Source organism: Centroberyx gerrardi, chromosome 20 (genome assembly GCF_048128805.1).
Source record: "Centroberyx gerrardi isolate f3 chromosome 20, fCenGer3.hap1.cur.20231027, whole genome shotgun sequence".
In the NCBI taxonomy this organism is placed as follows: Eukaryota; Metazoa; Chordata; class Actinopteri; order Beryciformes; family Berycidae; genus Centroberyx; species Centroberyx gerrardi.
Window position 1 is genome coordinate 19711720 of NC_136016.1, and position 26073 is coordinate 19737792.

At 44.0% G+C, this 26073-nt stretch overlaps 1 protein-coding gene across 1 annotated transcript in view; it reads left to right on the forward strand.

Moving 5' to 3' along the window:
* The first annotated feature begins 7949 nt into the window (after positions 1-7949).
* fam20cb (FAM20C golgi associated secretory pathway kinase b) overlaps positions 7950-26073 on the forward strand; it is a 52241-nt gene continuing 34117 nt past the window's right edge. The window contains exons 1-3 of the mRNA XM_071911834.2: positions 7950-9235; positions 9565-9740; positions 13298-13376. Coding sequence (XP_071767935.2) covers positions 8724-9235; positions 9565-9740; positions 13298-13376 — 767 coding nt within the window. The 5' untranslated portion in view covers positions 7950-8723. The remainder of the gene's footprint in view (positions 9236-9564; positions 9741-13297; positions 13377-26073) is intronic.

Below are 26073 nucleotides of genomic sequence, written 5' to 3' on the forward strand. Positions count from 1 at the left end.
TAAATAAGAAGAGAAAGAAGAGAATGAGAGAGAAGAGAAGAAGAAAAATAAGAAGAGAAGAGAGAGGCCCTTGACAAGTCTACAGTTTGGAGTCGACCGGCTGAGTGTGTGGGAATGTGAAGAAGAAGAAAAAAAAAAGACGAAGAAGAAGAGGGGGAGGCAGAGTGAGAAGAGAGAGGCTTGAGCTGCAGAGTCAGCTCAAGCCGGGGCAGTGTGTGTGTGTGTGTGTGTGTGTGTGTGTGTGTGTGTGTGTGTGTGTGTGGGAAGGCGGGGGGGGGGGGGGGGCAGCCTTCTAAGGTGAGCTGCAGAACCGCTGGAATAGGCAAGTTGGTTATCTGTGTGTGTGTGTGTGTGTGTGTGTGTGTGTGTGTGTGTGTGTGCAATATGTCCAGCATGAGTAAAGCGTCAGGATGGAATAGGTTCATATATCTCTCCCCTAATGCTGTTGGCCCTGAGTCAAATCTTTAAGACATCACTCCCTCTCTCTCTCTTTCTCTCATTATGTCTTAACGACTTCGGGTCTGTCCCCATTTAGCTCGATCTGCGCCCGCCTGTCATAACCGGCCAGATTTACTGCGGAGCAACTCCTCCACTCCCGCTGCATTTAGCAAACCCAAACATGAATTTGCTGAGCAGGATTAATAGTGAGGTTTCTGCGTTTTCAAGCCGTCGGGATGTTTATGTCTTTTTCAATACCCAACATGAATCTTTGCTTTCGCAGTCTGAGTCTAAGTTAACCTCATGAAGTCTTCCAATATAAATGTTGATTCGGTGAGATGGTATCTGTAAAGAGGGTCATGGAAAAGCATATAGGGAGCACAATGTGTTTATCATAAGGACCATGAGTCACAAGATAAGAATTGTTTTGCTCAATTGGTAAGTAGAGTGATTAATTCCAAGGTTTGCATGAAATTGAATATCTGGAAGATAACATTCAGAATGAAAGGTGCGGACATTAGGGTGAGAGTAAAAATGGAGTGCCATATCCTATTCAAGAAATACAGTTAATTTTCTGACATTTTACCAAAGTAGAAGAAGCAAAACCAGTGTAAAAATCTACTTAAGAAAAAGTTAAAAAGTAGCTCAATTAATATGTATTAGTATGGAGATAGAGTATGGAAAATGGTATTATAAAAGTAAAAGAGTAGCTTTAAAAACAGACATTTTTACATCTGGACTTTCCCATGCAATGCCAAAAGGATGAGAGGACAGAGAGTTCAATATGTGATATTACACATGTTTCTATTAACTACAGTATGTTGAGTGTTGTAGAAATAAGATTCTCAAATTCATGTTGTTATTAAATCTGTATTAACCTACATTGATGTTTCCTTTGCTATCCAACTAGCAAACTAGCTAGACAACAACCAGGCTAACACAAACCAATAATACTGCAGCTTGGAGGTACTGTCATGGAAGAAAATTTCAGTATATCATGTAAGTTAACATAATGTTTCCTCCACCTGCTTGTGCCTGTTTGATGCATTTGACATTTACGATTATGGCAGTTTCTGATGCGATGCTTATGAAGAGCCAACACAATCTGTACTTTCTAGTCTGCATTTTACAGTGTAGTAAAGTACAAACTTACAACACAGTTCAAAATTACTGACACAAGTACACAAAAAAAAGCTAATTCGTTACTTCTACTTTTGTATTTCAGCATAACAGAAGTCATTGTTTTGACTCATGAAATGCAGATGTCATGCAAATTCAGTTCCCCTCCATGACGCAGCAGAACTTCCAAAGGTGAACCGACGGGTCAGGGAGCATATTTACGGCAATCAGAGTGAAAGTTAACAAACAACTTCACCACAGATGACTGTTATTTGACTGGGATGGGAGGGTGTGTGTGTGTGTGTGTGGGGGGGGGGGGGGGTGAGGGTCGCTGCTATATCTGGACCCGAGCACCATCCCGGGAGGAGGAGGAGGAGGATGAGGAGGGGGGGGCCTGGCAGTCGACGAAGCCGCACTCTAAAATAAACACACTCGCTCCTGCCGAAATGATCCAAACAGGAACGCTCATCCATCGCGGCCGGCCTTCATTAAAGTGGTCCGCCCAGGGTCTAATTATAGGATTACAGGGCAGCCAGCAGGACAAACACAGCAAGGGCCTCTGGATGGATGCAGCTGCCCAGCGCTACCATACAAACACACCGATCACTGTACCCACTCACCCAGGTATCCACCCACACACACACACACACACACACACATACACGTGGCTCTAACCCCAAACACTCATTTACACAGTACCTGTTTTCTCTCGCTCTCCACAGGACCCTATACACACTTCTCACAGTCTGTACGGGTCTAAACCAACACGCAAACACACACACACACTAACACACACACACACACAGACCAAACAAGACATATAGGTAAGTATAGAGCTGACCCAGCCTCCCAAAACAGACTTAAAAATAACCCCAAGGTGGAGCGGCGGGGAGAGCCAGTCATGCAGCCTGTGATAGCAGAGTGAGGCAGAGCGGGTCAGCACAGCTCTTCTCAATAACAGCTTATTATAGCCAGAGACTGTCTGGGCTTTTAAGATGTTTTAAGAGACGGCCCCAGGGAGCCGCTATCACCGCTGAAGAGTCTCGGTTTGAGTGGAGAACATGCATCTTTTTTCCTTCCCTCCTTTTTAGCATAAACCATCCAGTGGACCCTTTTATCCGTAGCACTTTACTGCGTGTGTGTATGTTTTTAGCATGGTGGGTGCCTTCCTTCCCTCTTTCCGTCATTCCTTCCTTTGAGGTTTAGACCAATATTGGTTTGCCGATATTCGAATATCGCCCCAATGACTTTACCCACCCACCTTCAGTGGCTGCAGTCTGTGAAACCTGCTTCACCCTGATTTAAAGTCACAATGAAAGCACATTTTGAGAGCATCACACTTCCTTAATGTGATGTATTTCCTCTTGAAACAGGAAATTGGGGCCGGGACGGATTATTCAAAAGTGTAAACCAATGGGAGATCAGTTAGGGAGAGAGACGCGGGATTATTGAAAAATCTGTGATGGTTTTGTACGCCACCTGGTACACGATGATGTCACCACAAAAGATCTTCCATTTTCTAGGAAGTAAAGGCAATGAGATTTTGATATAAAAATACAAGAAGTTTGTTGTTGTTTTTTTGCAGAAATGGTCAAATAGTTGTATGGTATGACAGAATGAGCTAAAAAAAACAAAAAAAAGTTTCATTTCATTTTTCATTTCAGTGTGACTTTAAGGAGCTGCTAAACAACAAATTTCATTTGTATGAGTTTTAATGGAGAGTTTTAGTGTCCCATGATGATCTTAAATGCTGTTTCTGAATCTTTTCCATCCCGCAAAGAATGCTTTTCTGGCATGAAAACGGTCAAAATGAAATATACAGAATATCAGCACAAAATATTGACGATTGGCAGCTTCAGTCCAAGAATATCGGTATCTTTAACGGCCTTCCGGATCAATCGAACCCTACTTCCTTCATTCCTCCCTCCCTTCCCTCCTTCCTTTCATCCATCTACTCACTGATTCTGATCACACCGATGAGAGTAAAAACTTTAACACAGCAGTCCACGTTAATGTTTTATCTGAAGTGTTCATGAAGGAATATGTTGTAGGAATTCATATATACAGTAATAACAGCTGTGAATCTGCACAAAGCAGCTAAGATTGATATCAGTAGATGTTTTTTATCGAAGCCCTTGGGCATCATCGCGGGGAACAATGAATTCTCAACCACTATTGCATTTCCTCTAAATGAGCCGCCAATTATTTTTATCAACAACTTGCATCCTTCAGCGAGTGAGAACAAAGCGACGATCACAAAGAGAACACATCTCTCTCTCACACGTCCCTAATATGCAATCAAGCGAAATGTCAACCTTGCTTTGCGCTGACACCCACAAGTGATAATTGTGTAAACAAAAGGCGCATAATGCATTCAAACATTATAAGGAAATAGACGAGAATGAACACAAACAGAATCAAGAACGAGAGGAAGAGGAGGAGTGTAATTCAGAAACAAGTCGGATAATTTCAAAATGTCACCGGGTCCCTGATGACTGTGGATGTTTTTACAAAAGTGATTATCCGCGACGCAATTTCAAAAGTGTCTGTGTTCAAACAGTTTAGACATCTGGCCTTTGAACTGTGGCACTGTAAATGGAAATGAGGAGGGGCGGAAAGAGCAGGAGGGAGGCAGAGCAAACGGAGGAGAAGAAAGAGGGGCGTGAGGCTTATTGGGGCCAACAGAGGGCATTGTTATCTGTAATATCCATTTAAACGTGGCGTATCAGATGCGGCGAGAGGCCGCGCCGCCTCACGGATGGAAATTAGTCTTGTTCCCCACTCGGCCCTGGTCACGCCAAGGGCAAATTCATACAAATGAATTTACGCAGACAATACATATGGAAAGCTGAGGGATGTATGAGCGGGGAAACGGCGGCGGGATACGGAGGAGAGAGGTCGACCCCCTCACTCCCTCACACCTCCTCTCTCTCTTTCTCTCTCTCTCTCTCTTTTTCCCTGTCTCTGATAATACTATAGAAATGTCAGCAATTTTTATTTCTAAGAGGCTTCAGGGTGACTTTCACATTTCATTTAAACATAATGTACTTTCCTTGAAAGTTTTTACAGTCGTGCCCAATGATGCCATGGTTACACTCACACTTACTTTACTCACACTAACTTTACTCACGAAAATCATGATAAGGCCATATTCTGACCATAGCTTTCACGTGACAATAAAATCAAATGTATGAGATGAGCTCCCATTTGTGATTTGAATCAAATTATAATTAAAGTTCATGGAAACGGCCTTTCGATGGTGTCTCGCATCCGTAATGTGACGCATTTCCAGTTGAAACAGGATGTTGGGGCGAGACATAAAGCGGGAACGGACCGTTAAAAAGCGTTCAAAAGTTCAAAAAATGCTTTGCGCATAATCTGGAGCTGTCACATATTTCCGATTCTTCAAAATGAATGTCTTAGGAAAAGGAAACAGGGTTTTCGGGGAGGGGTGAACACCCAAAATGCACCGCTGTACCATGATGCCAGTCTGTCACGTTGAAATTTGTTAAAGTTGCAGGTTTTCTATGATTTAGGGGCTGGGGGATTGTTCAAAAATCTGTGACGGTATTATTGATTGGAATTTTTCTGTTCGACTACTGGTACAGCATGAAGAAAATACTAAAAACAAGCAATTTTCAAGGAAGTAAAAGAAATGGGATTTTGATATGAAAGTATGAGAAAACAACATTAGATGTATGTTATGATATGGATATATTTTTCATTGCATTCTGCCTTTAACCGCCTCTTACCTATAGCCTATAAGTCAAGCCTGTTTGGCAGACTTTGTACAGTAGCGAGCAGGTGCCTCGCCCTTCGCTGTGATGGTGCAGATAGGAATAGAGATACTGCTATCTTCCTCATCCTCTGTGCTATCTAACCCAGAGACACCGTGAACAGTAGAGGACATAAATCTTGTGTATTTACGACCTGTGCTGTAGTCAGCTATCTGTTAGGATGCCCTCCTCCGCCTGATCTTGTCTGTACAAGGTCTAGGTTCTTTTTAATTCTCCTGTCATATGAAATATCTGAGGACGGCGTTTCTCAATCTGTCTTTTATGTCGCACAGATTGGCAGCAGTGATCGTTTTCTTTCAGGGACGGCGGTGGCGTTTTCACCCTCTGGTATGACAAAGTCTTAAGATTGCGAAACAGGGTTAAAATCCTGTTAAAATTTAAAGAGATTTTTATTCAAAAGGAGCCTTGCCAAGAAGCTTCATCGTGGAAAATATAAAAGTTGCAGCCAAACAACATCACCACAGATGTGAATTTGACTTCCCATATTGTTAGTTCACTTTGTCTGTAGTGTCAATGAAAGCTTTGTGGTTTTCTAGATTGCACAATGCTTTGTCTTGTAGATAGTTGGCATCGCTAGTCATGTATTTCTATCCAGTGATAATTCATTGTGAGATGAGAATATTAATCTGATCGAATAGCTTCTTGTCATCTCGCAACAGTCCACTGCAATTACCAGATCTGAGGGCCTAATGTCATCTGACAGCCTATAAAATGAGAGGAGAAAATGCGTTGAGGTAACGGCGACGCATCCCTACAGAGAGAGAGAGAGAGAGAGAGAGAGAGAGAGAGAGAGAGAAACCAAAACACCAGATAGTCCTCTTGATTCATCCTGAGAGCCCGAGCTACAATCGCACAAGACAAGCCTTGTGAGGAAGCATTGACCCATCGACTGCCGTGATCCATGTCTGACTGACATCAATACACATTCATCTCTGCTTGTTTCACCTCGGGCTAGTAGGCCACAGGCTAGAATGGCTGGCGTGAGACGTGGACGGGCAACAAGCATCACTTTGTCTTCCACGCTCTCGGTATCATGGTCATCAAACACCGACGGGGGCGATCTGATGAACCTTTCGCTTTGTTGTGAATTAGTCACCGTTCAAAGGCCTCAAATGTCAACGGTCAGTGTGTCCTGTATGTAAACCCCCCATTACTCAGTCATTTAGGGGAATACTTCCTTCGGTGAGCGGGACAATGATGCTTTTCTCTCCGGGTCTATGTCTAACACAATAGACAACACTGTGGAGGAGGTTTGTCGGGTCCATTGTGTGTCACTTGATACTCGGTGTGTTTCATTCTGGGAAGGGCTCCTCTCGGTAAGACGGGAATAAACCAATCACTTGTCATCGACTGTGCCACCACACGTGCACCCACGCATCCACACACACAATTTAGAGCTTTAGATTAACACTGATCTCCGCGCCGCTGTTTTAATTTTGCCTCTACATCAGGTTCATTAACATTCACAACTAATGTTTTGTTCCAGTGAGTAAATCCCCCCATAGAGCGTATCTTAAGCCATCTCCACTTTCCTCTCTTATAAAGCTGTTCCTTCAGCGGCTGTGTTAGCACAACAGCCACCGCAGCCTCTCTCTCTCTCCCTCTCTTTCAATTATAAACTAATCTAGGGAGGTAACCACGGACAGCATGATCAGTTACTCATGCGTATACGCCATACTACGGTATGTGCGAGCGGTTTATTACCTCTCCTGTCTATTTGCAGCCACATTCACAGCCGCTAAGAACCATGCATGCTGCGCCAATAAAGAGAAACATTAGTCTGAGTGGATATTGGACATAAGTGTGTATGGGTTTCATGGCTATTAATGTGGTATATGTGGTTCATGTGGTATATGTGGGTTAAAGGTCAGACAGCACAGCAGCAGAGAAAAAAGTGTGGAGTCAGTCGGTTTCTCTGCTGCACAAGACTCGTTACTTTTTCTTTCGGAGCTGAAAGGTGCTTTGTGGTTTTCATTTCATGCGGGCCTTTTAAATATTATTGAAGATGTGATTGCTGCTGAGTGGCAGCAGTGCAGGATGGAACTGGATCCTCAGACTGATGAGCAGTCTAATAGGCCTGTCTAATGTATCATCGATGGATTGACTGCCGTCTCAGAGGAGATATTTCAGAGGGATTCCAGCAGATGAATTTCACCAAAAAAAAAAAAGAAATGGCTTCATGGGGCTTTGCTGCTCTCTCTCTCTCTCTCTCTCTCTCTCTCTGTGTGTGTGTGTGTGTGTGTGTGTGTGTGTGTGTGTGTCTGCGTGTGCGTGTACGTGTGTGTGTGTGTGTGTGTCAGGCTGAATATTGGCCAGTGGGATGAGACGCCCTCTTCTTGCACAGTCTGGATGTGCAGCGAGGATTTATTCCAAGAGGAATACAGACGAGCACTTCATGCTTCACATGGTCGCAGTCCTCTCTCTCTCTCTCTCTCTCTCTCTCTCTCTCTCTCTCTCTCTCTCTCTCTCTCTCTCTCTCTCCCCTCAGCCAATCTGCGCACGGTGACGCTGCGCAAAGGCTGGATCTAGTCTTGGCTTCATCATCATATTTAACACACCCACCCAGATTCACACATGCTACAGAGGTGGATTCTCTTTCCCCACTACTCCTAGAGGTTGCCTGGCCCTGCGGGGGGATTTCTGTCTCCTGCTATACCTGTGCAAATTATTCCTTTGGCTCGCCTCGGGTGATTTTGTCGGGCGTGACAGAATTACGCATACCGGATCGCTGAGGTGGATGAGTTACGTCGACTACTTTTCTGGGACTTTCCCTAAAATATATTTAAATGTGACATCCGTGAAGAGCTGCACTTTCCGTACATTTCTCCGGGCCGATGTCCCAGCTGGTCCGCGGCGGCTCTCTCCAGAGGATCGAGGCTGGACGGTGAGGCTGATGCGCGCCCTCGGACCTCTTGGACACGCAGATTTGACGGATCATTTATCCCGCGTTATCAGAGCCGCTTTTGGATCCTACTCACTTGTCTAATAGTCTGTATTGATCCTGAAATATTGGGTGGTCGATAGGAAAGAGAGAGCGGCGGCGTGGAGAGGATGTGGCTTGCGCAAATCGACCGCTGGTCTGAACCGACTCGACCTGTTTTACCTGGACGCTTGCGGATGATTTTGCGCTTCTGAAATCTGGACATCCGAGCCAATAAAGCAGGACTCTGAGTCTGATGTTGAAAATACAAAGGCTGAACACTGAATCCTTTACTCAAGACGGCAAGTGAAGATGGTTCCTACGTGTTTAACGTATATTTCATTAGATTGGCATCCAGTCTAATAAACATAATCAGCGATGTAGTCAGCTTGTTCATCTGCGTGCTGATCATTTGCAGTAAATACTCACATCTGCTCAAAACGGAGACTATGAAGATGATACTCTTGCGTAAATTCCGGGTTTTGATTCTCATGGTGTTTCTCATCGCATGCTCGATGCACATAATGATAGACTTGTTACCGAAGCTGGAGAGGCGCAGCAACAGCGGCTGCTCCTGCTCCCACACGCCGAGCGAGGAGCCTCAGAGCTGGGGGAAGCAGGGCTGGCCTAACAAGCACACCCTGCGGATCCTCCAGGACTTCAGCAACGAGCCGAGCTCAAACGTTTCCTCCCACTCGCTGGAAAAGATTCCGGTTACGGGCGACAAAACGGAGGGCTTCAGGCGGCTCGAGCATTACGCGCAGCGCGGTGACAGGAAGAGGCAGTTCATCCAGGACGCCACGGTGACCAAGAACATGCCGGTGAGGGGTTCAAGGTTGTCGGCTCTCTACGACCACCCGTTATATAAAAGATCCCCGCCGCCGCTGACGGACGAGGACACGCTGTTCAACGTCAACACGGACATCAGATTTGACCCCAAAGCCGCAGAGGATCAGGAATGGTAAAGTGCAGCATTTCATAAACATGAAGCCAGCTTGCTCTCACCATTTATAATAGAAGTGAACCTGAAACACATCACCTATCCAGTCTGTGGCATCATAAGCTGGTAAATTAGACTGAACATTTTGGGTAGAAAAAGGATAATTTGTCAGAAGGTGTAGGACCTCAATCCAAATATCCCAACAAAGAGCTTAGTTTTGCTCTGTGCAATCACATTAGTCTAAATACTGCACCAGCATCCAAACTATATCACCCATTACATCAAAACCTGATAATCCTCTTCCTCCCCATCCCTTTCCACCCCTCCCTCCTCTTCCTCCTCCCATGCAGGCACGGTGAAGGCACCATGGATGAGTTCAGTCCAACAGGAGAGCTGACGGCGGACTCCTACCCCAACTGGCTCCGCTTCCACATAGGGATTAACCGATACGAGCTGTACTCCAGGCACAACCCGGTCATCGACGCCCTCCTGAAGGACCTGGTCTCCCAGAGGATCACCAGCGTCGGTGAGTCAGGACTCGGGGGAGAGGTGATCCAGCGTACGGCACCTTTAGGAACAGCAGGAGGGCTCCGCTGCTGGATGCGGTTGGAGGGTTTCTGCTCACAGACAGAATATCAGACGCAAAATTACACTTTTCTCTTTAGGGGTTTAGTTGATTTTCTCATCCAGAGAGACACACAGCGATGTAGCGGAGGGTAAACCCACCTAAACTGCAGTTTGCCCGCCTTTTTATTTGCAGAATAGTGTTCACCCACCTGTTTAGGCTGACATGAATCTTCATTACATGAATTCATAGTAGGTAATATCACAAAGGTGGGGTCTTTCAAGCAGAAATTGAAGTTTTTCTGATTGATTTCTGTTCATATTGGTGCTTGTTTGCCGTTTGATGATCACCAACTGGAGGTCATACAGTTTACCTTTTTATTTACCGTTACATCACTGGTGTCACGCAATAACTGAGCAGCCGGGGTTCAAGGACACTTGGACAGCTCACATGGCTTCTAATAGACACACACTGGCTTTTTTTCTCATTGAACTTGTGCCCTTTTGGTTACAGGACTGTCTGTCACACCGTGGCCTAGAGGGTGTCCCATGTAGAGGTCAGAGTTCAGTTCAGAGGGTGTGCCACATGGGAAACAGTGGCAATCAAACAGTAAGCCAAAGGGGAATATGCTGTGGCCGGGTTAATTGGGCCTACCAGGTCTTAGGTAGGGCGACTGCTACACATATCAATTAAGAATGAGAGGAGGGGAGGCTGCTAAGTGATGGACAAGTGCACTGCTGGCTGCTACAGAACACACACACACACACACACACACACACACACACACACACTGAGTCTGATCAGCCTGCACATTCCTGCCTTACAAGGAAGAAGGAATAATAAAACCCACAAGTCTTCTCTCATGCGTTCCCACAAAGCGTCACAGCAGAACATAACTCGCCTCAGAGAACACCTGGTCTCCTTCCAAATCACAGCATGATCCAAATCACACATTGTGGCTTTTATTTGATCGACAAGCGCACAGTGAACCTGGCTTCTTGCGGAAAGCCACAAAGCCCTCGCTGCAAGTGCAAGTAGGTACCTGATAGAGCTGCTAAAATCCGTGTTAGGGCAGTTATATGGAATCTAACGTTTTTGAGGTTGGTTTTTTTTTCTTCTTTGGTCTTGGATTGTCTTCCTTTTTGGCTCCGCTCTGTTCCCACATTCCAGGAGTGTTTGTCGACTCAAGGTCGCCCATCTCACGCTCGCTGTAAAAAGTGATTGCAGATTTCAGGTTTATCTGCCAGTGACAAAACCGCGATTGCCCTATAGCTAAGATTAAATACTTATCTGGGACCAGAATTAACCGGTTATAAATCTAGCGTGGTGTCTGCGTGGTCACCACTAACAGAGGAAGAATTTATTTTTCTATCTTTCTTTCATTCTTTCTTTCTTTCTTTTCTTTCTCGCCACTTCAAATTCTCTCCTTTTCACTGATTTTTCTCCCTCTTACTTTCTGACTCTCTCAAGCCTGGGTGGATAGTGGAAGCAGTTCTCAGCGTCTCTAGCCAGCTAAATACATGCTGGCCCAGTAATTACAGAGCCATAGCAGAGGCCTGGGGCAGAATACCAATAAAAGCCAGCAGCAGTTGGTTATTATCTATGCTTAAGGATAGGAGGGCTTGGATGTATTATACACCGAACCTTTTTAAGCAGTGTTTATCAGTGAAAACGCAGCCTACAAATGCAGCATATAGGGTCAGTATTACTACCGATGATTGTAATAATCTGACGCACATTTGATCGCTGGACTGCACATTCTGAAAAGAGAAAGAGGCATAGAAGTTTCCTAGAGGGAAATGCTGTCAAAGAGGATTTGTGTGAGGGCGACTGGTATGGACGAAGTGGGACATTATCATTTGCATGGTTCCTGTATACAGTTACTCTGCAAACATGAGTCCCATAGCCTATATATTTCCTGCTGACCTGATTTGCTTTTATTCAAAATGCTCCCAAGCCTCTATACACAAACACACACATACACAACTGCACACCACGACAGGTGAGCTGGAAACTGATCTTTTCACTTGATTCACTTGATGATTTTTTCCCTGTAAGACACTAAGCTTGTCATCATGATTCCCATATGTAAAAAAAACTAATCAGAACATTGATTGAGAAGGCTGTGCTTTGGCAAAAGGCCACCGAAACACTGTTTACAATTGATCGGTAAAGGAGTAAAAGACACAGTGGCTCCTCTGTTGTTTCTGACAATTTTTCAGTGTTTTTTAGTGCAGCACCTCGCCCAAACATTGAGCCCAATCCCGTGAGTGCCTTTAGAATGCATTATCTTGTTCAAAAAGAGAGAAAACATGAAGGATAGAGGGATGGACAGAGAGAGAGAGAGCGAGAGAGAGAGACCCTGCAGAGAATACAGAGAGAGAGAGTAAACAACGGAGGAACAGAGAGCGACGGGCGAGCACTCGCTGTCCTTCACCCCCTCACTCTCCCTTCCCGTCAAACAAACACTGTGACATCAGCACTCGCTCGCTTCAGAGCGCAAACACTCATGCGCACACACACACACACACACACACACACACACACACACAGATATACCCATACACACAAACACAAACATACAAGCTTACATACGCAGCAGTGCACTTCATGGCAGGGGAAATTGAAGTTTCAAGCTCAGGTGTGCCGTGAAATTTCACTAAACTGTAAATCAAGTCAATATCAGTCAGTATTACACTGCAGTTTAAATTAAACAACATATTTTCACTTGGATGATGGACTTAAGTCTCTGTCCTGTGAGCTCTATGTATTTTATGTATTTTCTACTTATATGACCAAACACTGCTGAATATGGCATTTCTAAACTATCAATAATTGATATATTGTGTGCATATTGTCTGGAGACTGGAGTTTTAGTTATAGAAACATTTCTCAGAGGCAGAGCTGCTCTGGAGGCAGAAATAATCTGATTGGTTGAGTTAAACCTCAATGGGCGGAGCCAAAGAAGAACCGTTTTCTGGAGCAATAAAATATATGAATGGCAATAACTTTATTCATTCATTCATTCATGATCATAGGTCAGCAGCTAGCTAGCTAGCTTACGTGGATAGCTATAGGCTAGTATGGGTAGTTTGAACTTGGAAGGTCAGCTAGGCTAATAATAACTTATAATAACTTAGTATGGCTCGTTTGCATTTTTCAGTTAGTAGCAGAGCGCTTCCTCCTCTCTTACCTCTTGTCTCTTTCGCTGGACTTCAGTCAAACGTTTCTTAGCTAGAAAAAAAACGATTGGGCTCAACCAATGAGATTATTTCTGCCTCCAGAGCAGCTTTGCCTCCGAGAAATGTAATGCCAATTTGTGCCAGAGCATTAGAAGAGGTTGTACACCACCATGCACTAGTGTCTCATCTCCTGGGGTGTATAATTGCAAGGTAATTGTGCTCCAACAGTATTTGCTGCCAGTATGCCAGTCACGAGTCGCCAGCACACTATATCTGTTTAACAGCTATCACCTGTAGCCGTTGTTAATAGCAGTGTTGTCTGTTTCACCCCAACAGCAATGAAGTCGGGAGGCACCCAGCTAAAGCTGATTATGACTTTCCAGAACTACGGGCAGGCTCTGTTCAAACCCATGAAGTAAGTTATTGTCCTCCAACAGAAATACGCTTTATGTGTTGTGGTAAAAATGTGCTCCTGCTGGCTCTCTGGTGTCTCCTGTTAATCTGCCCCTCTCACCTTTCCTATACTGTGCCAGGATGGACTGTGTCAGGTCCACTCTCCTTAAAGAAATCCCTTCATATTAAAGCAGGTTTTAGAGATTAGGTCAGAAATACTCCTTTCACATTTTTACGTGCAGCTTCTTCAAAGCTTTTTAATCCCCTAAAGGGAAAGATGGTTATGTCCAATCATCAAATCACTGCACCTTGTTTCAGTATAAATCACCAACTATGCACCGCTCTACCTCACTTCGCCCCTTTCACATCCCACCAGCTCCCCATTCTCCTCACAACTCACATCAATCTCACATCCTCATTCTCCTCTCTGGCTATATCAAATGGGTTTCATTTCAGCGCAACCTTGATCTTCGATTGAAGGCCGATATCATTCTGCTGTGTCAGAGCCACAGATGTCGCATAAGCATTTCACTTTAGAGGGCTTTCAGGTGACGTAACACACCTTTCAGCGGCCATACTGGAGGACCTCAGCCTTCAAAGTGCTAACTAGCTAGCATTAAAGTGGCTAGTAGTTGCATGTTAACATTAACATTGGTTGCTTTGCTAAATTAGTCTGCTGGCTAGTTAGCTATCAAAGCATAAAAACAAAGCTATTTATTCAGGTTACAAATCATAGTGCTTTGGAGTAGAAATAGGACCAAAGGGGCTTTAGGGCTAAACATAAGTGAGGATAGGTAAAGGATTTATGAGTTTCCTAACTTAAATTTCACATTTACTTACAACATTACTGAACTATACCCAAACCACAACAGCCGTTATCAGGCATCACTCTTTTTCTAGCCCGGTTGCTTAGTCATTATTTGCACACAGCCAATTCTCCACTGGACCTCCATGATGGCGCCAGACATGATTAAGAGATTTGTGACGCAACTGCAAAGCCTCATACCTTACCTTGCCTCATGTTCTCCTCAGTCTTATTCCAGTTGTGATATGAGAATATCCAACTCGTGAGCTGCAGCATATCATTTTCGTCTCGCACAAAGGGGCAAAAGCAACACGTTCCTCTCCTTTTCTACCCAAGCCTTTTACTCACCCTGTAATCCACCTTGGCTTACCTTGTAGTGGAGATAAGTCTAGCCAATGGTAAAAACGGCCTCACTAGTAGATACGGTAAAGTGTTTGATTAATTCACACTTCCTTTATCCAGACTGTCATATTTAGACGATAACACATCCCAAGAGACGTGCTCTTTGCTCCTAATCCCTCCTCGATTGGTGGATTTAAATGTCACTCGTCCTTTGTTATGGTGATTGTAATTTAATTGTGGGTTAATGGTTTTCCACACACGCTGTTGTCTGGCCCCTGCATGTCAGTATGGAGAGCAGGGTTAAGCCTGTGGATGATAGGTAGCGAGGTTTCCGTGGGAGGAAAAGCTATTCAGAGACTGTTGTAATTACTGCTTCAATCGTACCACAGTAAGTCAGGCTAGACGCAACAAGCCTGAAATCATCTTGACAGGCCGGGAGGAGAAGAGATGAGAATGAGGTGAGAAGAGGGATCGGAGATGAGAGGTGTGGAATTGAAGAGAGGTAAGGGAGGAAAGAGGCGGGAGGAGAGGTGAGGGGGCAAGGACCGGAGGAGACAGGGGGAGGAGGATGGAGGATAGACGAGGAGAGGGGGGGCAGAAAGAGTTGTCAGCGCTGTATACACAAACGCAATCGAAATCCACAGATTATCTCAGCGCCGCGCCTAGATTCTGAACCCAGACGGAAACGTGAAATGACATTTTCCGTGAAAAACATGGGGTGATGCGGTTGGATGCAAATCTGTTCTGATCTGTTGCTTGACAGTTGTTGTTGTCAGAGCGGCCCTGATGTTTGATAATCCTGAAACTGGAAGTGCAGGATGGTTTTTATTCCTTTCTGCTTGAAAGCACTTCACTTAAACAAAATGGGGCAACCCATGCTGGTATGTGTGTGCTCATTTGGTTTGCAATCAAAGTCTTGATGGATTTGCACAGTCATTCTCTCTACATACATCAGTTCCCGCACAGAGAGGCGCACACATGCCTACAACCACACACACACACACACACACTCTTAACACCCCACATCATCTCCTCGCTCGCCATTCCCAAATCTGCTGGTGTGTTTCCACATGGTGCATCAAAGAGACAGAGGCTGAGAGATCAAAGACTTCTCCGGCTGTGCTCCTCCGCTCCGCTCCTCTCAACTCTAATGCAAATGTGTGCCAGGCAATCAGGCAGTGAAGGCAGGCAGCCGTGCAGCGTCTGGGTAACGATCGACCCTCCAACCATCCATATCTGTGGAAACCCGCGCTCTCGCTGCTCCCCTCTATCTGTTTATCTGCCCCTTCTCTCTGTCTCTCTTTCATTCATACTATTCTCCACCACTCGTCCTCTAGCTCTGCCTCTCTGTCCGTCTCTCTATCACTGTTGCTGTATCTCTTTTTCTCTCTTGCACACTCTCTACTGAATGGCACACATGCAGAAATCCATTAGCAGGCTGTGCTGTATTGATCCTTTAGCTATCCTTTTCATTCTTTTCTTTTCTCTCTCGAGAGAAAGAGATGATCACAGTCTTTGGTCAGTGGTTCTGATTTCTGCTGGCAGGTTTCCTTCTTTTCTTGGGTTGGCGGGGCAGTACACACCTTAGAAACAGAGAATGAATCAGCTTCTACTGACTTGAGGCTATACAGCATGGCCTGTAGAGCTCGGCAATATATCGATATTATCGTTTACCGAATCGTGAAAGTCAATTATGTTGTTTAAATGAAAGATATAGCAAATATAAGGTCAAATTTCTCAAAATAAAAAAATAAAAAATTGAGAATGTCAATTACAGGTTCAGTTTATTACTGTATAATTCTTCCAATTATCATACAGGTCAACATGAACATCAACTGGATTATTTAGCATGTGATTTCTCCATACCTAAGACAGCAGATATCATTATTTATCGATATCGCAAAAATTCCAACTAATTATTGTGATATTTATTTTTTCTGTATCGCCCAGCCCTGCACGAACAACAAGTACATGTTGAGTCGTAAAACTAGGTGCAATACTGTCCCAGTATGATATAAGATAGATGAAGTGGCCTATGGAGCTGCCGTATGCAGTCTGGTTTCCCAGACGTGGAAAAACCTAGTCTAGTCTAACACAAGGCTTCTTCCAACCAAGTGCTATAATTGTTAAGACTAGGCTTTAGGTGAGATCAGAGAGGCATTATGGGATAGCACTTCAAATCCCCGCTGATGCCCAGTTAACTTTGGTTAACTAGGCAGACGAAAACATCGCAACTGCGCTTCCTGTAACAACAAGTGCAGTGCAATTTGAATAAAGCTCAGTTAGATGAGTAAGCTCAATTATCATCTTCGTCATCCTCTGCATCCTCGCCCCGTTGTGCCTGTGGTTACGGGACTGAAATAACCCTGAATTGTGGCATTTCCATAATTTCTGCTTTTGTTCCTGTACACAAACATTTTACTCAAGTGGGGAGTGGGAGCATCTGCTGGATGTATTTGGGTGAAAAACATGCAAATTTTCATATAACCGTCAAAAAGTCTACGATGCATACGCTCTCAGAAAACGAGTTTGGCCGGGGCTGTATCATATTAGGGTACAAATATTGTACTGTTATGCACGGTCAATATTTGTACCCTTGTCGCCTGTACTTCTAAAGGAACAATTAAGTATGCTAAATGACAAAAATGTACAAAAATGTAGCCTTTGAAAAGGTACAGACACGTCCCTGTAGGAGTACTGGCCCAGCGACAAGCCATTTTGTACTTTAAAGTCGCAAAAAAATACCTTCAAATTCAAAGAAAACTAACACAAATATGTATCTTTTGCTGTCAGAAATGCAAACCTTCTAGTGCAATAAAACATATACATTTAGTACTTTAAAGACCACTAGCGCACCTTTAAGTGTCCATTTGTTACAGGTGATAAATACACCTTTGGGTACAGGTATGGACCTGTCCTGCACCTTTATTTCTGACAGTGTATAGTGTGCTACGAAGTGTGTTTGGTTGAGTCCCAGCTGGAGGACAGTAGTGTACTTTACAGTGCATTGAACCTGGGTACCAGGGTAGAGAAGTGTTATTGTTGTTGCTGATTGTCTCTCTGTTTGTCTTTCACTGTTGTCTCTCTCTCTCTCTCTTCTCTTTGTCTTTCTATCATTATCCAACTTTTATGCTGGTGTGAATTAGAGAGACATGATTGTCATATTTACAGTGAAATTAGCCTCGGAGCACACAAAGCCCATTAGATGATGAGAGCGGATGATAGACGGAGGGAGGGGGGGGAAACTAATGATTGATATAACGACGGGCTTCCGTTCCTTCTCGCTTCCACTTAATTGTATCGCTTGTCAATCAGCCGGCTGATGGCTTAGTCACACATAAATCAATCCAAGCATTCCTAGATGAGATATCTGCTCTTTCCGCCGCCCCTCCCTGCCGGGCAATCTATATCCGTGTCCCCTGAGTAATTTTTGATTGACACATCGGGGAGACGGGAGTCGGGAGCCACATAATGTCACCTCGTTTGTGTCAATAACATATTGACAGCAGCGCAAATAACAGCCTGGAGGAAACGTCTGTGTTAAATGTGAAATATTAGGCGGAAATTGGCCTCGTATAAGAGCCTGATGTTATATCATCAGGCTGCATCGGTCCTGGGAGGTGAAAGAATGAGATTGAGGAAGCTTTGTCTGGAGAGGGGGGGCATGTCTCGACAAAAAGCCTTATTATCCTCGCTTATAGCTGCCCGGATTCGTCCCTGAACGAGGCAAAGATTGAACAGTGAGAGATGGATGAAAAAGAGGACAGTTCAGCGATTGTTCCCCGGCTCGTCTGCTGTCGAACCCAGTAGACAACCTTGCTCTTTCTCTCGCTCTGCCTCATCTTTTATATGCGTTTGGTTGTTTGTTTGTTTGTGTGTGTGTCTCTCTGTGTGTGTGTGTGTGTCTCTGTGTGCGTGTTTACTGTGTGATATTGTATTCACAAGGTCTTCTGTGCCTGCGCTTTGACTTTGACTTGGGAAATAAAGAGATGAATCGCCTCAGGACAAGTCACTCAGAGCACAGATGATGAGTGCAGCTCGGTTTGGAAATAGAGGGAAACTCGCAGTGGCGCAACGGCGATGCCAGAGCCGCGGGGAAAAGTACCATGTTAACCCCCGAACTGCCGGCCCGCGTATCTGGACATGGCGCAACACACATTATGACTAGGCAGTTGCATTGAACCATGGCATGAAGCGTTTATACAGCACAAGAATAATTGGATATATGCAGTACAGACAGTAATTAAACCTAACCCTTGCGGCGTATGCAATAGGTAGCACATCAATGAAATTCACTGCTTTTTAACATGCCTTTTTTAATACTAGCTTACATCCTGGTAAAGGTTATATTTGGTATAATCATTTTATTTATGCATCCTCATATTCCAATCACAAATGTCCCTGAATACACAAATAATCTGAATATTTAGAATATAACCAAGGAAGCAGAAAAATGAACGGCAAATTTCCATGTCTCTGCATCTCCCAGCAATTACAGCAATTACAAATTTCAGGATATGAGCCTACCTGGATTGTAAACTGGATGTGGCGTTTACATGCTTCAAATCCCTAACTGAACACTTGAGGATCCCGAATAATAGCAGAATATTATTAGCGCTTGCCGACCTCAGTAAATTTCTCCGTTCTGTTCAGTTCTGCGGTACCATTGGTTCTGTTGGTGGAGAAAACAGTTGAATAATTAATCAAGAATTACAGCCACAGTGAGATCATGTGATTCAGCAGCACTTTAGGCTCCGCACCGCTCGGCAAATTTCCCCTTAATGTTTTGACTGTTTCCCCCCATGTAATAATTGCTTCTCCAGGGTATTGTTCAGTTCAGCGGAGTTTGTGCCGAAACAGAAATTAAAATGTTTAAAGTGATATTGCAGGAGCAAAGATGAAAATGGTGCCTGTGCATAAGCGCTCACTTTTAAACAAACACACACACACCTACAAGCGGAAATGTGTGCTATACACACACACACCAGGCAGCACACATACTGTACATGAGACTAACAGTAGTTGAACACATATTTTTCAGTGTGCAGAGAGAGAGAGAGACACACATGACCAAGAGGAGGCCTCAGGCAGAGTAATCTGACCCCGTTACTGTCTTCCCTACACAGGCTGTGACACACTGCAGCCCACTGGGATCATATAGAGCGGAGCCGCACTGTTTATTCCCCTATATTCCTATATTCAACAGCCCGTCTGTTCATAACACATATAGAGAAAACTGAAAAAAACAAACCTAAAACACTGAACGAAAGATAGTATCGCTAGTGGTGCATCGATGCGAGATACCAGGCTAATATATTCATCCTCGGCATTGGTGAAGGTTGTAGATACCAGGAAGGGAGCACTGGCTGATATTTATCTATTCGCTGCATTAGAAAAATAGAGATGCCTTTTGATAGACGAATTAAGAAAGGAACATGCTATTTTATTAGATTAACAGTATTGGAAATGTAAATTTTTTTCCTCCGCATTTTTCTCTGGCAGAAAGTAGCACAGCCAAACTGATCAATATTAAACAAGATAATGCTATAGTCCAGAAGTAGAGATGCTACAATCTGTGTCATTCAGTGGCCTGTTTCCAATAAGTCATCAGTGGGCCGCTTTGATGCTAAAGCCATCGCATGGTTACAACAGCACTGGTTCTCAACCAGTGGGCTGCGGCCCAAAAGTGAGTCACTGACATTTTCCTAAAAAAATCCACAGGACTTTTATGTTTAAATGTTATGTGACTGTTATGTGACTTTTATTTTTAAATATATCCGTTTCTACAAGATGCTGTTGTTGCTGTGTCCATCTGCCAGAGAGAGACAGAGTAAGACTGGAAATTAAGCAAATTTAACTCTAGAATAAAAACATATATTTGAAATTTTGGGGGAAAAAGGGTTACAGAACAAAATAAAATGTATGAAAATACTCAGTGGACTCATTAGATTAAACGGAATGGATACATTGACTACATTGTATTATGGTGAATTTTATTTCCTGATGTTAGAATACATTATGGACAGATAACTTGAGGCTAAAAATATATAAATTTGATGACTTAAAGACAACAAAACATGGACTACCAGAAAAATTAGGATGTCTACTGTCTAGAAGAAGTCCATTTTAGTCACATCAGTAGCACAATTGTTCTTAAAGACTACAGAATGGAGCCTTCTTTTTTCTATACTTGCAAAAATAAAGCAAAAAAAAAAAAAAAAAAACTCCCTTTGATAATGGTGGGTCACAACTAAGGTGAATTTTGATGCACACCTCTGCCACAGTGACCTGTGTGTGGGACCTTCACTAAGCCCATGCAGTAGTGGGAGGCCACAACAAATACCCTTTAATTAAAATAAAGGTTAGAGTGGCCCACTGTGATACTAATCTGTTAATGTGGGCGTAAAGCCGCTCTGGTCATGGCCAATAATCCAGTACAGACCTATGGCCCGCTATACTATGGAAAGACATGCTATAAACACTCAATAACAGAAGCTTACACAACTAATCTACGATCTAGTGGGGATGCTGTAGAGAAAAAAAAAGCCGCAAATGAGCAAGTAGCCCACTATAATAATCTCTTAATGTACTGTGGGCATGCTGCCATCTATAGTAATCAGCAGTAGTGATTTATGTAGAATGTAGATATGAGTAAGCCACTGATATTTTCCTCAGTAATGTATTCTAACACACGCTGCCAGTTTTAATCAGTGTTGTTGATTAGCCGAATCATTACAGATAAAGTTTGACATGTTTGTTAGATGCTGGAATCCGCTGCTTTTATTTTCTGCGGTTTTTACTATATAAAGACTCAACATCAGCATCCATTCTTCTCACGACTTCGCAAACAGTGTGTGTGTGTGTGTGTGTGTGTGTGTGTGTGTGAGAGAATGTGTCACAATCTCACTGCTACCTCTGACGACTTTGGACACACAGCGTTCCAAGCTGTCACAGTATTCGTACTGTAGTTGCCTAGGAGACAGAAAGCGCTCCTATTTTTTTGTCTTTGTGTGCTGATGTGTGTGTACATGTGTGTGTGTGTGTGTGTGTGTGTGTGTGTGCCTAGCTGTATACGTGAGTGCCACTCTGCAGCGATACAGTCAGTGTAAATTCCATGCAGAACCCAGATCAGACCTTCCAGGAGCGGAAATGTCTTGATGATATTATCAGTCAGCTGCCCCCTTCAGGTAAATGTTATCAGCTCTAATGCGGCGCTGAAGGAACGATAACACAGTGTTGCAGCCAGCAGAAATGGCAGGCCAGCATCCAATCTGCATATCAAAGCTTCGGCTAAATTCCTCTGCCATCTGTGTGCGTGTGTGTGTGTGTTTGCGTGTGTGTGTGTGTGTGTGTGTGTGCCCGAACAATCGCCAGAACAGTACGCACACGCACACACATGCGTTTGATATGCATGTTGTACTGCCGTTCCTCTGCAGTCTCAGAGGCAAGTTGTTCCTGGCCCGTTACAATCGCAATTCATCCCATTAAGAATCCCTGATAAACACATTCATTGTTTCTTAGAAATAATAAAATAAAAAAAGTGTAATTACTCACCCATAAACATTTCACAAACCTCGTCCGGCTCTGTGTTTCTGTGGGAATGTGGGATTTGATACCATCTGTCATCGTGTCTCTTTGCTTTGAAGGAGCTGTCACTCAAAGACGGGCTTTTGCTCTCTGTCTGGACATTGTACACCTCAATGGCTGATCTGAGACTGACATCAGACATTGATTCATCTGGTCTGGCCTGCTCCTCCACACTGCCAGGCTTATTGTGGACCAGATGTGGAAGCAGAGGCGCGGAGGGTGTTTGGTGACGGGAAACGAGCCTTTTCATTTCTTTCTCATGGTCAGCGAACAAAGGCAGTGTGGGAGGCAGTGTCATGCGTAGGTTTTGTCATACATGAATTACATGGAAAAGCTATTTTCACTTCAACTGAATGAGGCTAAAAACTCCTACTTCGAAAATCACATAAAACTCAGATTGTGGTTTCTTGAAATCCTTTTAGGGTGCAGTCACACCTACAGCTGGTTTCCTTTGGTCGAAACCATAGTGGAAAAGTTTACTTTTGTTGCATTTTTGTATTCGGTTCGTTTAAGTTCACGCTGCCCAATTACAAGCAAACCGAGGCTTGTAAACAAAAGTCACATGGACTCACATGTAGCTCGTTTATCGGGCCGAGTTTTGGTGACCTGTCATCCCGAGAGATTAGAGATTAGAGATTAGAGACATGCTTGGTGTGAACGCACCTTCAGTCCTAGACCTACAGCTCATCTTTGGCATTCAGTTGAACACAGATGATTTTACTAAGAATGCTGCCTTGGTTTCAAAGTTATAGTAGAGAACTATTCATAGGAGAATGGGGCATGCATACAAAAAAAGTGAAAAAAGGACTTTCTGTTTTAACCTTTTTGATTTGAGAACTCTGACGGCCTTAGGAAGCAGGTAGAAATACTAAAACACACAGTATCTGTTCTACTGCCATAGGGCGAGACAGCTCTGGATTTACAGAAGTCTTCACAGTTTTACAGTGTGGGACTTCAGTCTGGTTTGCAGAGCGCAGGGTTTCTCCTCTGATCTCCTCCTCGCTCTCCGTCTTCACCTCATAGCCATTAAAGTTTCTCATCTCTTCACACCGTCCCGGCGGCAGAAACTGATCCGTTTTATAAGCTGTAGTTAGTGTCAGGGAAAACACCTTAGGGGGATCATTAGACCATAATGAAGCAGGAGGTAAAATACCATGTTCGCCCGTCGTTCTCCAACATTCCTGATTGTCAGGTTTAATTATAGCACCGCAAGGTCTTCTGGTGTCACGTTTTTTACTGCGTTTATCTCATTTCTTCACCTCACCCCCACCTCTCCCTTTCAGCAGATGGACACTCGGTCTAATTAGGCTTTCCTTTCCCCCTGTCGAGCCGCCCTCTGAGGGGAGCGTTCAGGAACGTGACGTTACCGGGGCATGTTGCGATACGTAATTAGCAAACAGCAGAACGGCAACCGAGGGTTACGGTGGGACAGGCGCCGCGGTATAGATACGGATTAAACAACATCTGCTCCACACTGCTACGTATGAGCTTGATTAAAGCAGAACGCTCTGCTCTTACAATCCAATATCTGCATCCCTGTCTGTCTTCCTCCTGCTGCCCCTCCTCTTCAGAATGAGAAAAGGAGGTTGGATAGTCAAAACAAGTGATGCAACCTCCCTCCCTCAGATGGGAAGATTGCAAAGCCACCCAGAACGCCCATGTCTCAACATGATTTGTTTTCTTGCACCTCACATGAAAGAGAATGTGAGAAGGTTAGATGTGCTGTACTGTAGGGTGAGGAGGGCTCTCACTGTCAGTCAGTTCCAACTCTCAGACAACTAGCTGCGCTTGTCGTTTTGGAAATTAACATCATTTTAAAGTGATGACAGCATATCATTTGTTCCGCTCGGGATAGACTCAGGCCGAGTTGCCGACTCTTTATTGGCGCGCTTTTATTTTGTGCATATCAATTCACTTTCAGCTTAAATCATTGGTGCTTTATTGGCATGAAATACAAAGGTAGTTATGGCCGAAGCAGAAACATCTGTTGTACTTATTGCCAAAGCAAGAACATCAAACAACAGAGTAGTTTTAGCAACAAAGTAGATTTCAATAGCAACCACTACAATGTGACAAAAACAACACAAATGGTTCAGTGATATCATCCTAATCCATCACTAAACCAACAGACAACATATTGTTTTCCATTACTAATGTCCCTCCTGTCTGAATTTATAACAGGTTAATTCATACTGTATTGATACTATACTGTATCTGTGTGCTTACTGATATTTAGAGTTGCTCAATTTATTATGTATAATGGTCTATCATTAGTTTCCTTAATTCATTATCATAGCATTTTGCCATACCAGGAATTTTGAAGCGTTTAATTTCATTGAGAATGTTCGTTGCAGTTTAAAAAAGGCCAAAATTTAGCAGCAAACTAAGATTATTTGAATTTTGAGTGTTTCAGCCCTATACTCTCCCCTCCTACAGATTATTAATGTCAGTGGGGTGTGGATAAAGAAAGGATAAAGAAAAGAACATATGGTAGGGCTCAACAAAGGATTATGATTTGTTGTCTCTCTCCCCTCCCTCCTCCCCCCCCCTCTCCTGCCAAAAAAAGAAAAAAAAAAAGAAAAAAATAATAAGTGACTTCAGCATTGTTATGGGCCTAGCCAGGAGAAAGCAGCTTGGCAAAATGGCACGGATTAGTTTGCTGCGAGTGAGAGCTTCTCTACCTACTGTGATGCTGCGTGTCGAGTTCATTCTGGTTTCAGCACAGGGTGAGAGAGGGTGGGGGGGCGGGTGGTGGGAGGGTGGGGTGGGGGGGGGTGGAGCATTTATGGTGTGTTTGTCCAGTGCTTATTCAAATATGAGCTTTGGAGCCTAAGCTCTTGTCCAAGCACGGGCGAGCTTCCGAGGGGGTGTGGCCGCCTCATCATTCACAGTAATGACCCGGCGAAATCACAGCACAGCGCCTGGAATAGACCGCTGTATTTACCTTCAATTCCACCGGTCCTCCCCCAGTTCACTCTCCACGAACCACTCAACCAAGGAGGCCACTTAAGCACGCAGTATCTCCCGCTGTTCAAAATGCTCCCTCGCCTAAATATGAAGCGCAATGTGTACAAGTTGTAATTTATTAGTCGGTCTAGAAAGGGGCTTTCACATCTGCCATACCATGTAAGGAAACATTAAAAGGAATTTGCCCGAGCTCTCAGCCAATATTCACTCCTTTATACCGCGGCGTCGTAAAGGATGGGCTGTATGTGATTAAATATAAAAGACTTAGGGAATGATTTCTTAGGAAAAGACTTGGGAATAAGTGTTTTAAGTAACACTTTCTTCTGCTATCCTCTGGGGGTTTTTAATCATGTATTTTTCTAGTTTCTCAAATGAAATCAGTGTTTCTGTATGTGTGTGTGTGTGTGTGTGTGTCTATCACTGCACATGCATCATTATGAACTGTTGCTAGCTGCGTTCCAAGTCAGTGTTACTCGGGGCAGAAGAGAAACTGGAGCGTTGCACAGGGATTTACTGCTTGGTTCTCTTGTTGGAAAATGTGTGACAACATCCAAGCAAATTAACGGCAGTCTTTCCCTGGACGGCCACCATGCTTTCTCCCTCTTTACCCGTTCACTAATGTATAATATTGCTGGAGCATTTCGCATGAACGCACAAATCAATATCTTTAGAATTACCTTTCTTTCCTTTAAACTTGCGCAACCCATTTGTGGATTATGGGATTGGTGTTTCTCGGCATGTTTGCCTCGCTGTATCTAGGTGTTTCTCTCCTTCTTGGATGTGTGATATGGTAAAGCTGTCTGTTTTGCCCTGTCATGTCAGCAGCAAGATGCTGTATCTCCTGCCGTCGCCCTCCTGCCATCTGCTCATTTAATCAGCACTCTCCCTCTCTCTATCGCTCTTTGCCTCTCATCCTCTCTCTCTCTCTCACTTCCTTACTACTTTATTCCCTCATTCACCTCTCTGCTTCTCTGTCCCTCTTCTTTCCCCCCTCCCGTAGCCGTTTCCTGTTTTTCTC